Raw genomic sequence first — 15,074 nt, 5'->3', positions numbered from 1 at the left:
GCTGTGTGTACTGTTCTACTTCCCTTCTTTCTAAGCCCTATAAGAAGACTTGGATGTTTAACCTCATTTCTTTGTGCTGCCTTGAAAGAGGATTAAAGTCACCTGTTTATCCAATAGCATCCATGGCCAAGGTGGCTACTTAGGCTTATTAGCATCTGGTGTCACATGATCCCAGGGTAGCTGTGTGGATAGAGATGGGGAGGCTGGCTAAAGAGCCCACGAGGATTAGCACACATCTCTTAGGGAGCAGGCTAACTTGCGTAGATAATAATAGGGAAGAGTGTGAAGAGAAGTCACTAATGATCTCTAGAAAGGTGGATCACATTCATCTCTGCTTTGCATAAGGGATACTCAGTAAATTGGGATGTCTTAACTGATAGGAGCCTGAAGAGTTATAGCAGCATAACCAAGCACATTTTTATTTGCTCCAAAGGGAAGAAGAAGATGGTGGCCATAAGAGAGGCAGACACACAAGCCTTGGCTGTAGACTCTGCAGTGCTTCTAGCTCCTTCTATGGAGACATGTAGGTCCTACTGCAATTCCAGCCTTTGTGAAGTCGAAGTAGATGGACCTAGGAAAATCAAGAGGACTTACAGACCCCGTTCAATTCAGAGATCATGGTTTGGGCAATTCCCATGGTTAGTAATTGACCCAAAGGAGACCAAGCTTTTCTGCTCAGCTTGCAAAGAAAGACCTAGTCTCCATGACAAATCATCCCGGTTAGTCCGAGGTTACACGGGGCCTTTTAAAGTGGAGACTTTAAAATACCACGAGGTCAGCAAAGCACACAAGCTCTGTGTCAACACTGTTGAAATCAAGGAAGACTCCCTACAGGCTGCGCTAGTCCCAGAGATCTCCAGTGACCTGATGGCGAACATGGAGCACTTCTTCAATGCCGCCTACTCCATTGCCTACCACTCGCGGCCTCTAAATGACTTTGAGAAGATCCTGCAACTCCTCCAAAGCACCGGGACCATGATCCTGGGCAAGTACCGAAATCGCACCGCATGTACTCAGTTCATCAAGTACATCTCTGAGACTCTGAAGAAGGAGATCCTCGAGGACATCCGAAACTCCCCTTGCGTGAGTGTGTTGTTGGACAGTTCCACAGATGCCTCCGACCAGTCCTGCGTGGGGATTTATATCCGCTACTTTAAGGGGATGGAGGTGAAAGAGTCATACATCACTTTGGCTCCTCTCTACAGTGAGACAGTGGATGGGTACTTCGAGACCATCATCTCTGCCCTAGATGAACTGGACATCCCTTTCCGGAAGCCTGGGTGGGTCGTGGGTCTGGGAACTGATGGCTCAACCATGCTGAGCTGCAGAGGAGGTCTGGTGGAGAAGTTCCAGGAGGTCATCCCCCAGCTGCTACCCATCCACTGTGTCGCCCATCGGCTGCACCTGGCCGTGGTAGATGCTTGCGGGGGCATCGATCTGGTGAAGAAGTGTGACCGGCACATTAGAACTGTCTTCAAGTTTTATCAGTCCTCAAATAAAAGGCTGAATGAGCTGCAGGAAGGCGCGGCTCCACTGGAGCAGGAAATCATCCGCCTAAAGGACCTGAATGCTGTCAGGTGGGTGGCCAGCAAGAGGCGCACGTTGAACGCGCTCATCGTGAGCTGGCCTGCCCTGGCCCGGCACCTCCAGGGCGTGGCGGACGCAGGGGGCCAGACCGGGCACAGGGCCAAAGGCATGCTGAAGCTGATGAAAAGCTTCCATTTCGTCAAGTTCTGCCACTTCCTTTTGGACTTCCTGAGCATCTACAGGCCTCTGTCTGAGGTGTGCCAGAAGGACATCGTACTGATTACAGAGGTGAACTCCACACTGGGACGGGCCTATGTCGCCCTGGAGACCCTCCGTCACCAGGCTGGGCCCAAAGAGGAAGAGTTCAACGCCGGCTTCCAGGATGGGCAGCTCCACGGCATCTTCCTGGACAGAATGGAGGTGGCAGAGCAGCGCTTCCAGGCAGACCGGGAAAGAATGATCCTGACTGGGATTGAGTACCTCCAGCAAAGGTTTGACATGGACCGTCCCCCACAGCTCAAGAACATGGAGGTGTTCGACACCATGGCCTGGCCAAGTGGGATTGAACTCGCCAGTTTTGGGAACGATGATATTCTTGCCCTTGCCAGATACTTTGAGCTTTCCCTCCCTGCCGGGTACAGCGAGGAAGCACTCCTGGAGGAGTGGCTGGGCCTGAAAGCCATCGCCAAGAACCTCCCATTCTCCATGCTGTGTAAGAATGCCCTGGCCCAGCACTACCGTTTCCCCCTGCTAAGCAAGCTCGTAGCAGTGGTGGTCTGTGTGCCCGTCTCCACTTCCTGCTGTGAGCGGGGCTTCAGTGCCATGAACCGGATCAGGACTGATGAGCGGACCAAGCTCTCCAATGAGGTGATCAATATGCTCATGATGACAGCAGTGAACGGGGTGGCGGTCACAGAGTATGACCCCCAGCCTGCCATCCAGCATTGGTACCTGACCTCCTCAGGCCGGCGTTTTAGCCATGTCTACACGTGTGCCCAAGTGCCACCCCGAGCCCATGCAAGTAAGTATGTATGACAGAGTTCCTGGACAGGGAAAAACAAGGGAAGAGAATCTTGTCTTCCCAATCCCATGCTGACCTTGAAGTCTAGTAGAGTCTGGCAATGTCAGCCATCACCATAGGCTTGGTCTGGGGTCTCGGGTATCCCCATGGGTGCTCGACACGTGACACCTACCCTCCAAGAGCTTCTGATCCGGCCGGGGAGGTAGGATACACATTCTGCAGGCAGCAGGGCATGAGGCCAGGAGCACGAATTTTCAGAGCCAGTCCACCCAGTTTCAAATTCTGGTTCTGCTAACTAGTGTATGACCTTGGGCAAGTTAATCACATGGTGCTTTGGTTTTCCTTCTACAAAGGGCACAACATCTGGCAAGTGATGCCAGTGGTACTCTCTAGAGACCTAAGCCACTACTGGACATAACCAGAGACTGGACAAGCTAGGGCAGTGACATCACGTTCTCTGCAGGGCTGGGTGGACTGTTTCGGGAGGGAAGAAGTCAGTGCGGATCCAAGGGGCTGTAAAGAAAGGTTGGAGCATTCCAGGTGGGAGGTGTCTGTGAAGAGTACTAGCCCCGAGGGCTGGAGTAGGGAGCAGGCTGGATGGAAAGTTATATTACATGGGAGGTGAGCTGCTGAGTCTCAGACAAGACATTTTCCTCTTTTCAAATAGTCCCTGAAGACCACAGAGGATCCCAGGCTGCTCACTTGTACTTTCCAGCGACAGCAATGAAGCTGCTTCCTGGGCATCATTATTTCTGGTCTCCTTTAGTGCTTGCGCTCTTGTGTGTTACCACTGGGTCTGTGGCCATCAGCGGTGGACTAGGTCTCAGGATTGACAGAGGCTCCACGAGGCCCAGGGTAGAAGTGCAGAGAAGAGACAGGGCCAAGGCAGGGAGCCAGGCGGTACGTCCTTCACCCACACACTTGCCATGTCCAGCCCTGTGGGGGTGAAGGAGAAAGACGCCCTTGGGTATCTTCGCATAGGGGCAGTGCAATGAGTACATCTGAAAAAAACAAAGGACAGTATCCATTTGATATGATAAAGCCCTCCTTCCAGGCTGTGTTCTCAACCTCAGCACTGTTGCTATGGAGGGCCAGATGGTTCCTCGTTGTGAAGCCCAGCCCATGTGTTGTAGGATCTTCAGCGCCCCTGACTCACTGGGTCCCCATAGCACTCACCCAGTTGTAGCGATCAGAAGTATCTCCAAGCATTGCCACATGTCTCCCAGACGGCAGAAGCACCCCAGGTGAGACCTGGTGCCCTAGGGTGAGAGAAGACCAGAGTAGGACTAGATGAGGCCTGCCAAGAGCAGCCCCAATCCCATCTCACCAAGCCTATGTTGGTGTGGAGTTGGATGTGGGAAAGGGGTCGTTGTCTAATATGTTTCCCCTCGGTGTAATAGTGGGTTCTCTTTCCTCTTGTACAAGGAGCAGGGCTCAGGAAGGAGAAGATGGGAGCGCTTTATATGGAGGAGGCTGTAACCCAGAAGCCACCTATTCCATCCTACAGGGAGCCAGAAGAGATCCTGAAGGACTGCATCATGAACCCTCCTGACAGCCTCCTGTAGCCCTGTACCAGCCAAGGGGCTCCTGAGCTGTCCTGATAGCTCATGCATGAGCAGGAGTCCTAGGGATTGCCTTGGAGATGACCCTGCTGCCATGCCCCTTGGAATCATGGTGACAGGCTCTGCAGAATCTCCGCTGCCCTAGAATCATTTTCAGGGGAACTCTAAGCACCAGGAGCAGGCAGTGACAAGAGAATTAAGCCCACCACCCATCAGGAGCACAAACCTGTTTACCATGGTCCCTCTCTAAGCAGTGGTGACCTAATAGCACTTACATAGGCAAATATCTCAAATTCATTCTTAGGGTGCTTCAAGAAATGATCTCATCATGAAAAATTTCACCCCAAGTTCTGGTAGTAAGAGGACTTCTCTGAAGTGGGAGAGACTGTTGGGTTAGGGGCTTATAGGAGCATCCCAGCCCCCTGGGTGGTTGGGGAGCATCCCAGGGAGGCTGCACACAGCCTCAGTGAGGAGCAGAGGATGACCAGGCTCTAGGGTACAACTGGCCTGGCTCTGGGATCTGTCACTGTGGCTCCATGGCAGACACAGGGAAGCTTCAACTTCAAACGAGAGACTCACATCAGAAAAATTCTCTACCTCTTCCCAGGGCCTCCCTCAGGAGGAGGCAAGCAAAACCCTCTGCACAAAGTAGACAGAAGAGGTCAGCGTCCTATAGCCCCAGGACAATAGAGGAAAGTCCTTCCCAGAGGAAGGAAGTGCACTTAGTGGCAGCACTTAGATTTGACATAAGTCCGGTTTCCTAAGGAGTAGATACACCCAGGCTTGCACTGGGGAGGCTTGGGATCCAGCCCCAGCCCTGGCGCAGGCAGAGGTTCAACCGTAATTAATCTGAGTCCTTCCTCTTTCCTGTGCCTCGGTTTCCCTGTCCATGACATGGCAGCAGAGAATTCAAGTGCCTGCTGGCTCCTGGTCTGCCATAAGACTGACAGCACCTCCAGCTCCCTGACAGACCTCGGGCTGCACAGAGTGGACTTAGCTGCCTTCAGCCCTTGTCCTTGTCCCTTGCTACCGACGTCCTTAGTGTGGGAAGCAGTGCTCCCTAAAAGTGCCATCAGCCTGGTGGTTGAGTCCGCTCTTCCCGAAGTTGCTCTGGGACTCAGCCTGGGCATCATCAGGGGTCTCGTTAAATATGCTCCACCCCATCCCAGCTTGATCAGATTCTGGGGACAGCGGCTCAGTGATGAGCCGTTTCCCACTAGATCTTCCAGGACCTTTGTGAGCCCATTGAGACTTGAGGATCACTACCCTGGAGTGTGTCTGGGGTGGAGACACCCCAGAGGGTGTCTTGCACTACTAGGTTCCCACTCAGCCTCACTCCCTCTCCCTTTCCTCCTGGAAGTAAAGCACTTTTCCCTCCAGGGCAGCTGCATTTTGGCAGGTTGTAGGCTGCTTATCTGGTGGGGATGATATGGGGCTGAGGTCCCACCTTCCTAAGCAGGGGTGGGGAACAAGAGGAGGTGAGAGGGAAGGGCTTCTTCACCCCTGCCTTTCTCCTCTTAGGCAGGAAGTGGTGCTACATCCCAGCCTTGCTCCTGGGGTCCCTGCCCTGTGCTGTAAGAACAAGGTGTCTGACCCTCAGCCATCATCCTGTCCTCTTCCCAGTCCTAGGGGGTGCTGAGAGCTCCTGAGATGCTGGTATCCACCATCACCCTGTACAATGGGCTCCAGTTCCCAATGTTTCCAGCTTGCCCTTCCCATCACCCACCCTTAGCACTCTGCCTTAGTGCCATCGCCTTCCTGTTTTCTTCAGCTTTGGGCCAGGGATTCGCTCTCACTCTCTGCCTTTTATTTAGCCTGTGGAAATGTCTCTTTCCTAGCCCCGTGGTCTGGGGTCTGGGGTATACTGTGGGCCCTTGGAGCTACAGCTCTGTCCATGCCCTGGAGATGGGAGCCCAGGCCTCCTTTCCCCATTCACATGAGATTCTATGGAGAGTTCAGGAATCTGCCCCAGGCAAAGTGCTGTGGGTGTGAATTGGTGGGATGGAAGAGAGAAGGACCCTTTGAAATGGGAGTTGTCACCTGCACCCAGTCTCTAGGTTGAGGTGATTCTGGCAAGCCCCACCCCCCCCCCCCCCCTGCTTCCATTCTTTGAGAATCCTCAGAGCATGAGGCCAGTCCCTCAAGCAGTGTTGTGTGTGAGTTCCACACACACACAGTTCCCTGGGCCTGTCTAGGCACCCGGGTGGAGGCCAGGTAGGGAAGCATCCAACCTCCACATCCATGTACTGAGGAGGCCTCCAGTGCCAGCTTTTGAGAGAAGGTCAGGCCCCTTGGAGGGGATGATGAAAATGCTGTTCGTTGTAAAGATTTGCACTATCCATGTCTCTTGAAGGGCACAGGCATGCTAGCTAATGGCAAAGAGGCCTACCCATTTTTTTGTGCAGGATCCAGGGCTGACACAGGGTGAACTCCCTTCCCAGAGACATTTACCCAGCTGGAACTCTTTGTTTTGCTTCAAGACACTTGCTGCGTTTCAAATCCAGGGCCTGGAGATACCTTTTTGGAGCGGCGTCCTATTTTTGCCTCACCAGAAAACAAGCTGAAGGGCATGGAGAGCAGTCGGAGCAAGCCTTTGCCTGGAGTCCTAGCTATGCCTCCACCCTCCTCCCTTCCTGTAACCCTCATAGCATCTCCACCTTCTGATCCTGGCATCCCCTGTCCCCGTCCCCGCCCCCACAGGGTCTGACATTCTGAGTTAACCGGCATTATAACTGATGCTTTGATTCCAGTAGCCATAGAGACCAGGCGGGAGGGCGGGACCCCGCCAGCCACCTTGGACAGTGTGACCTCCCCCAGACCTTTGGCTTCTCTCGCCAGCCCATGATGAGTTCCTAGGGTGCTAAGTATTTAGCAAGACGGGGGTGAGGATTGGCCAATCCCTCATGCAGGTGTCTGCCTCCCGAGGATACTCGGGGTGATTGGCAATGGGGTCCTCTCCTCTCCTGGTTTCAAAGATGGGCAAACGAGGTTTAAAAAACCATGTTTGATTCTCAGCCTTTTGCTACCTGAATAAAGCAGAGTTTATTTGGACACGTGCCTCTGTCCAATGGGTCTCGCGGGTCAAAGCCTATGAAGCCCATCAAAGCGAAATCCGGCGGCTCGAAAAGCCCGCCCCCTCCGGCTGACGCGCTCGCGCCTGCGCGGGGGCGACGGCGCGCGCTCCCCCGGGCGGCCCGATCCCGCTGCGCATGCTCGGCGCCCACTGCCCGGCGGGGACCCGCGCACCGGAGGCCCCGCGGTTCGGCCCTGCACCCCGGCCTGGGTGTCCCGCGCCCGGCCATGACGGCGCACTCCTTCGCCCTCCCGGTCATCATCTTCACCACGTTCTGGGGCCTCATCGGCATCGCCGGGCCCTGGTTCGTGCCGAAAGGACCGAACCGCGGGTAAGGATGGCGCGCGGGCCCGGCCGCCCTGCGGACCCCTCCCCGGCGGCGGCCGGCGCAGCGAGCACTGGGCCCAGGCCCGCCCGGACCGCGTTCAGCTCGGGACAGGCAGGCGGTGGGGCCCGAGGGCGGAGCCGGCGGTGCTTCAGAAAGGTGGGGAGCCGACTGACACGGGAGGCAGCGAAGGGCCCTCCTCCTCTCCGGCCAGAGAAGCTCGAGGCCAAGGCCAAGGCCAAGGCCAAGGCCGGCCACTAATGAGGCTTGTCCACCCCTCACAGGCAGTGACCTTTAGCGAATGTTACCCCCTCAAGCTTGCTCTCTCCACGGGAAAAATGTGGATGATGGTGGTACCTGCCCTTTAAGGCTGCCCTCAGGGTTACCCCACTTAATGCTTGGAAACGCATGGCACATATGATGCATTGAATCATTTTCCGCTGGTATTATTGTTTTTTAAAGGGCCCCTAGCAGATTTCTGTACCTGTCACATCATTTAGCAGCGTCTGCATCATATTAATCTCAGTTACGAAGTGCCCTCTCCTCTTGATTACAAGTTCTTTGTAGGTGGAGGATTGTCTTCTTCACCACAGTGGACCCAGGCTGGTGGCAGTGCCCCTCATGGACAGCCCCTGCCAATGGATGCCTTTAAGAGTGGTGCCAAGAGCACTGCAGTGCACTCTGGACCCAGGTTGCATCATTCAGCAGACTCTAAAGACTACTCTTGTCTGCCAGACCACGTTTTGTGGGGATCCTGAGGAGTTTGGATTCTTTGAGAGGGATGTCCTGGTTGTGTGTGTTCTTGTAGAGGGGCTATCACCCCCTAGTCATGCTGAAATGGTGACTAAAATCCTCTGTCTGTTCACACCTATTCCCATCTTTAGAGGTCTGTAGGTCCAGGGGTGCCACGTGACTGGTCCCTGCAAGGGCCTCTTCCTCACAACTGGCCAAGGCAGCGTGAACCAGGCAGTCCTTTCCCTCTGAAGGGCTCCTACAACCCCAAGGACTTTCCTGGTTATCCTCAGGGAAGGGAGTGGAGGCACTGAGTGTACGTGTAACAGTTGTTTGGGTAATAAACACTTTGGCAGTTAAAAAGGGAAAAAAAAAAAAAAAAGGCCTTGGCCTCGAGCTTCTCTGTCCAGCACAGCACTAGCCCACAGGCTCAGTAATGTGGAAGGAGCCGGTCAAGTATAATTTCTCTGGCACTGACTTCAGGTGCTTTAGACCAGGGGTCCTGGGGCCTGGTTTGGATTAGGTTGAGCTTTGGTTGGAGGCTGCTTGGACGTGTACGGGCACTGTCTCTGTTCTTCAAGATCTGCTGGGTGGATCTTTGTGAACCATTTTAGTGTCTCACCTCTTCCGCAAACCTCGGTGACTTCTAACTGAAGTCTTTGCTGCTGCATTTTAAGCTTCTGTCTCCAAGTCTCCTTGTGTGGACACAGGTAGTCCCTACTCCCTTTTTTTTTTTTTTTAAAAAAAAAAAAAAGATTTATTTATTTATTTATTTACTCCTGAGAGACACACAGAGAGAGACAGGCAGAGACACAGGCAGAGGGAGAAGCAGGCTCCATGCAGGGAGCCCCACGTGGGACTCAATCCCGAGACTCCAGGATCAGGCCCAGGGCTAAAGGCAGGTGCCAAACCGCTGAGCCACCTGGGATGTTCTCCTTGCTCTCTTTATAACTGCTTCTGCTGCCTCAGAAATGGCTCCTGGTCTCCTTGCTTCTTGCCAGCTTCTGTTTTCCATCCCCTTACCCAGTGAAGTTGACATTCCAGAGACCACTCTTGGAAAGCGGTGGCTTGCTGTGTTAAGGTGGAAAAAGTGGGTTTTGGAGAAGGGAGATGAAGGGAGTTCATAACACGACTTGGATGAGGCAGGGTGGGTTTCCCCTGAGGTGACACTTAACAGTTTTTATCTTCCATCTTATAATCTTCACCCTGAATAGAACTCAGCCTCCTGTGTTCAGGTGGCATCAGGAAAGACAACAGGTAAGGGGCCAACACCAGGAGCTCTTTCTTGGGCCCTGGCCAGGCCTTCAGAGGGTGCTGGTTCTGCCCATCCTGACCTGACAACCTCTTACATTGCAGAGTGATCATCACCATGCTGGTGGCCACCGCGGTCTGCTGTTACCTCTTGTAAGTACTGCTCCCCAACTCAAAGTCTTCCCTCCTCTCCTGATCCCTGTTCTTCCCTCTGTCCTGGTGATGACAGATTCCACTTTTGAAAGGCTGAGTCTAGAAAGTCTAGGAAATAAGGTGGTTTGAGATGGCAGAGAGCGATGGGCTGGAAATCATGGACTCTGGGGTCTGGTTCCAAATGTGTCACCTGAACAGGCTTGGTCTCGTCCAGAAGCTGCAGTGAAGTGAATGCAGTAGGCCAGGTCAGTCTGGGCATCACGATCTCCTGGAGGGATTGTAAACACAGCTTTCAGGGCCACACTCTAGACCCACTAAATCACAGTTTTCAAGGTCTGCACGTAGGAGTTCATATTTTTAATACATGCTCCTGGGTGGTTGTGATACAGCCCGTTTTGAAACACCAGATGGGTGGGAGTCTTCACACTTAGGAAGAGGGCCCTAGGGATATAGAATAGTCCCAAGGGATTCAAGGACCTGGACAGGGTTAGGGAATCAACATCCAGGTCCTCAATGTCCAGATGTTCTCTTCCTAAAAGTGCCATTCATGGTAGTACCTCCTCCTTCTACCCCCAGTCCTTTCATGTCACCTTACTCCATGTTTAAATCATCCTACCTGCCAAACCTGGGAATAAGTCCAAGTTCTGGTTTTGAGGGAAGCCTCTCCCTCAAGCCCTGGGAAGCCCGTATGGCTTCCCACCATCCTGGGTCTCACACTATTTTTATGAGTTATGCTTGGCATAGTTGGGCTGTTCTGAATTCAGAACAATCAAAATAGGGCAGGTAATAGTGATGAACTACTGATTCGTTAAAAGGTAACAGATGGTTTTAAAAGTAACTGGAATAGCAAGTTGATTAATAAAAGTAACTTTAAAAAGTTAAAAAATAAAAGAAACTGGAATACTTTTCAAGACTGCCAGATTTTTCAAAATACGTAGAATAAGGCCCACATCTAAAAAAGAAAAAATGTATGTGAGTGCTTTCAGATTTGGGGTGTGTTTTATAGTTAAAGCCTGTTTTATCTAATTAGATCATGAACAATTTATTCCTGTTAGCCAATTCTCTCCTTTCACTTTATCTAATGTTAAATATTTCCTACCTCCTATTAACAACCAAAAATAAAACTTCTTAAAAATAATGATGACTCTTAGATGTCAGCTTACATATATGGAAGTGTACAGTTTTTCAGAATTCTCCCCAGACAGAGCGTCCCTAAGGTTAGCAGAATGTCCTCATCGGTGCCGGGGAGGGCCTCAGAGGGGTTGGGGTTCGCTGGCTCAGAGACCAGGACGGAGAGGGTGGCGGCTGCGAACAGGCATCTGCATAGGGTGTTGGGTAATTAAAAATACCAAATGGACACATGGGAAAGAGGAGACTGCCTGCAGAGCAGGTACACACAGGCTGAAAGGTGGGGTAGCCAAGGAACATGCTAGGCCTAGAAATTAAAGGTTTATGAAACATCCGCTCGGGAATATTGCTGATGATAAGCAGGCTGTGATTTCTGACAGCTTCCTGGGCGTCAGCCACGTGATGGACCGTGTGGGGGCACTCAGGTGAAACAGCTGGACCCTTCCTGCAAATCCAGATAGAGCACCATTGGCACCTATTTCAGGCATATGAAGTCGTGAATGTGCCTCTAGAGCCTGCTACTGTGGGCACACAATCATGACTGTGGGGCCCCGTCCCTCCACCCCGAGATGTGCAGCCTGCCCAGAAAGCTCACTGGCCTGAAGCACAGCTCCTCTCCTATCCCCAGCAGGCCTCAGAGTGGGGCTCTCTGGTTGTTAGCCCTTCGCAGGAGGTGGTTCCTTCACCTTGCTCCTAAAAGTAGGTGATTCTGACATGCTTCCCATCAGACCTGCCCTGTCCTGCTCCCAGGTGCAGGCTGGGGGGCCCAGACCAGAGATGTACTGGGGCACAGCTGGGAGTCACTTTCAGTGTGCCCCTGTAGGCTGTCTTACTTCTCTTACCCCAGAGTCCAGCCCCAACGTGGACCTTATAAATCTACAAAATGGAATCAAGCCAAACCTAAGCCCATTCCCACAAACCCCAGGCCGAGCTCACATGCTCACTGGAGTGTAGGTGGCTATAGGGTCTGAAACACAGACCCTGTATCTCCTGGGTTAAGCACGTGACCAGATGCTGTGCAGGGTGCGGAGGGTGGGGTTCCTTCTGTGTCCTGGCTTACCCTCACTGTGCTGTTCCTGGCAGCTGGCTCATCACTATCCTGGCTCAGCTGAACCCCCTTTTTGGGCCGCAGCTGAAAAATGAGACCATCTGGTACGTGCGCTTCCTGTGGGAGTGACCACTGCCACTTTGGCCCCAGGTACGGAGGGCCCAGACCCTGTGGGTGGGAAAGGGGCCTGATGTGTAGGAAGAGAACGGGCAAGGCAGTCATGTTTGTTTGTTTATTCATTTAATTTATTTGAGAGGGAGAGAGCACAAGCTGGGGGTGGGGGTCGAGGGAGAAGCAGCCTCCCCGCCAAGCTGGGAGCCTGATGCAGGGCTCAATCCCAGGACCCTGAGATCATGACCTGAGCTGAAGGCAGATGTTAACTGACTGAGCCACCCACATACCCTAAGCGTTCGTGTTTAGATTCAGGCACTCATTTATTTGGCAAAAAAAAAAGGTTGCAGAGCACCTATATTCTTCCTGCCTGGTTTGGGATTGAGGGAAGACCACGGTCCTCGGGGAAACCTGTCAGGCTGAGCCAAGGTTGTAGGTTTGCAGGCTGCAGAGGAGGTGGCCGGGGATGCAGAATCTCTTCTGAGTGAGGGCAGTTTGGAGGCACAGGGGCCATGAGACACTAACTGGGTAGAGGGACAGTTAAAGTAAGCTGGGTGGCCAGAACAGAGATAGGGACAAGGAGGTTCTGCAGGGAGGGTAAGGGAAGCGGGGGGGCCTCTCCACAGCAAGGAGGTGACCCCTTCATGTAATGTGCTTTTCAGGTCCCCCATCAATCTGGATGACTTTGGCTGTACTGTCCCCGACGACCCCTTTGTCCCCACCCTCACAGCTGTATTGGGTCCCTCCCTGCTTTTTCCCCCAGGATCTGCCTGGTTCCAGGAGCTACTGCCTTCTCCATCCCGTCTGGGCCTTGGGAAGCCCCAAGCTAAGTCAGGTTGGAGCAGAAGATATCCAGCCTCAGACTGCCCCCTGCCCCTCCCAAGTAGATCCCAGCCAGGAGCTGACAAGAGTGGGGCTGGGCTTTTACAATTGAGGCAGCCCCAGAAAGGCCGCATGTCCTCTGGAGAAGGGGTGTTCAACCCGGGATGCTCCAAGCCTGGGGTGGGCTGGACCAGGGCCTTGGGTGGGGAGTCAGCTCTACCACTGTCCTGCTGTGCACTCCGGGAAGCATCTCTGCCTCCATGGGCCTCCTCCCCTGTGAGGTGGAGAGGCCCGATCAGGGCGTCACAAAGGCCTTTCCTGGGATTCTTTAATTTTCAGACACACATAGATATGAAACTTAGGAAAAAGTTGAAGTAATGGAAAAACATTCACACATAAAAAGCAACACACTAACTTGTATCAGGATTGAAACCGATATGTTTAGGATTCTTTGTAGTCATAAAGTCACTTAACTGGGCTTCCTCAGAAAGCTTTACCTCTTTAGCATAACCTATTCACCTTCCTCCCCCGTCTTGGCCCCTCCTCTGTGGATAAGCTCCCACAGCTGGGGTGGAGGCTCAGTCTGAGCACTACCCCAGACCTGGATTCCCTCCTTTGACTGCAGTGGGGTGGATTTCAGACCCCCCACCTCCCAATAGCAGCAGCTAGGTCACCTGGAGTTAGGGAGGAGGAGAGAGACCCTCCTGGGAGTGGGAGTGGTTTGGGCACCACCAGGGCCCAGTGGGCCCATCCTGGCCCCCGTGGCCAGCACCAGACTTGTCTGCCCGGAGTGACGATACCTGGAATACAGAATGTGCAGGCATCAAACTACAGGGAAGCCAGGACCCCCGCCCGTGCCCTTGCTCCTCCCAGGAGAGTTGAGGCTGAGACCTCAGGCACTCGCCCACCCCTGCTCTGCTACATCACCTCCCTGGGGGAGGACGCCAATCTTGAATATTTATTGAGTGTATTTATTTGATTAACATTCCATTTAGTGGGCATTATCTTTGGAACAGTGATCAAATGTGATACGTGTCACATAGATTTCTTGGTTCTGGGCTTGGCCTGTGGCTCAGAGCTCCACTGGGGCCTCCCTTTGACATCCCACCTCACCCCCCTTTCCAGCTCCCTTCCTATCCTGACCTCTGGCCCTCCTGGAGCGGGGAGCATTGATTGTGGGTTGTATTGCAAACCCAATCCACGTCTAGTGGCCAGTGAGTGGTGGCAACATCCTGGCTGAGGCCCAGTCTGCTGGCTGCCACTCCCCTACCCACCCAATTCCCATGTACTCCGTGGGTGGATTGGGGGCGCAGAAGGGGGGACTGGCAGCTGCTTGGAGCTATAGCTCTGCATCATGGACTCTGAAAACTACATCTTCCTGAGACCTGAAGGAGAAAGTCTGGCTGTTCTGGGTTCTGCCCAGAAGCAGTCCTGGCGGGAGAAGGAAGACACTGGATTATTGAAGTGGAACTCTGACCACCACTCATCTGTGCCCCAGATACAGAGCGCACAGCTCCTGAGGCTGAGCAATAAAGCAGGCCCCCCAAATCTCCAGAGCGTGTCCTGTCTTGTTCCCAAATACCCGAGGGCACCAGCTGCCTGCTCCCTGTCTCCTGGGCAATGATCAGCCTCCTGCAGGGGGCTGGCACCCCAGGGCCGGGGAGTGCAGTTCATGGGTGGAAACGTAAGAGGTTTGGGGGTGGGAGAGGCACTGGGAGAAATGAGGGACCAACCACTGAGGGCCTGTACCCTGGCTGAGGAGCTTGGATTGCTCCAAAGGGCAGAGCAAAGCCACAAAAGGGTTTTAAGGCGGGGGGGGGGGGGGGGCGGGGGGCGGCGACATGGCCCAATTTGATTCCTAGGATGATTTCAATAGGGTGCGTCAGGGACAGGAGCCTGTCGATATGGCCCCAGATAAGTGGTGGTGAGGACAAAGGCAAGTGGGCAGGTGGAAGGTCTGGTGAGAGTTGAAGGTGCCCAGCCTGTCAGCTGTGGGGTGCGGGTGGGCAGGGATGGATCCAGACAGTTCTGGGTGGGGTTTTGGGTGGTGAGCACTAAGTAAGGAGGTCCCGGTACTGGTAGCTGGCTAGGCTCAATGAGGGGCCGCAGACAAGCAGGTTTCAGAGTGGGAATGGTGGCCTGTGGTTTCCATTGTTTCCTGGCAAATCAGGTGCATCTGGGACATCCATGTGGAGATGTCCAGCGAGTGGTTAGAGAAGGGGTTTGAGGATTCAGTTGGTCTTCAGCATGAAATAATGGTCCCGGAGGCCATGGGGTGGAGTGCAGTGTGAGACGAGGCTGAGAAAGAACCTTCAGGAACA

General features: G+C 53.5%; 2 protein-coding genes across 7 annotated transcripts in view; both read left to right on the top strand.

Moving 5' to 3' along the window:
- Positions 1-7,161, top strand: part of ZNF862 (zinc finger protein 862) — a 36,663-nt gene extending 29,502 nt beyond the window's left edge. For all 6 annotated transcript variants that reach the window (XM_041752387.1, XM_041752382.1, XM_041752383.1 and 3 more), the window contains 2 exons: positions 434-2,548; positions 3,974-7,161. In XM_041752387.1, coding sequence (XP_041608321.1) covers positions 434-2,548; positions 3,974-4,113 — 2,255 coding nt within the window. In that variant the 3' untranslated portion in view covers positions 4,114-7,161. The remainder of the gene's footprint in view (positions 1-433; positions 2,549-3,973) is intronic.
- Positions 7,162-7,310: 149 nt separating this feature from the next.
- ATP6V0E2 (ATPase H+ transporting V0 subunit e2) lies at positions 7,311-14,307 on the top strand. The gene is made up of 4 exons (XM_041752388.1): positions 7,311-7,514; positions 9,597-9,644; positions 11,856-11,970; positions 12,594-14,307. The coding sequence occupies exons 1-3, from the start codon at positions 7,411-7,413 to the stop codon at positions 11,947-11,949; spliced, it is 246 nt and encodes an 81-aa protein (XP_041608322.1). The 5' UTR covers positions 7,311-7,410; the 3' UTR covers positions 11,950-11,970; positions 12,594-14,307.
- The last annotated feature ends 767 nt before the right edge of the window (positions 14,308-15,074 follow it).

The sequence above is a fragment of the Vulpes lagopus genome, chromosome 4, assembly GCF_018345385.1.
Source record: "Vulpes lagopus strain Blue_001 chromosome 4, ASM1834538v1, whole genome shotgun sequence".
In the NCBI taxonomy this organism is placed as follows: Eukaryota; Metazoa; Chordata; class Mammalia; order Carnivora; family Canidae; genus Vulpes; species Vulpes lagopus.
Note: the sequence above shows the minus strand (reverse complement) of the source record. Positions and strands in the feature narration are given on the sequence as shown.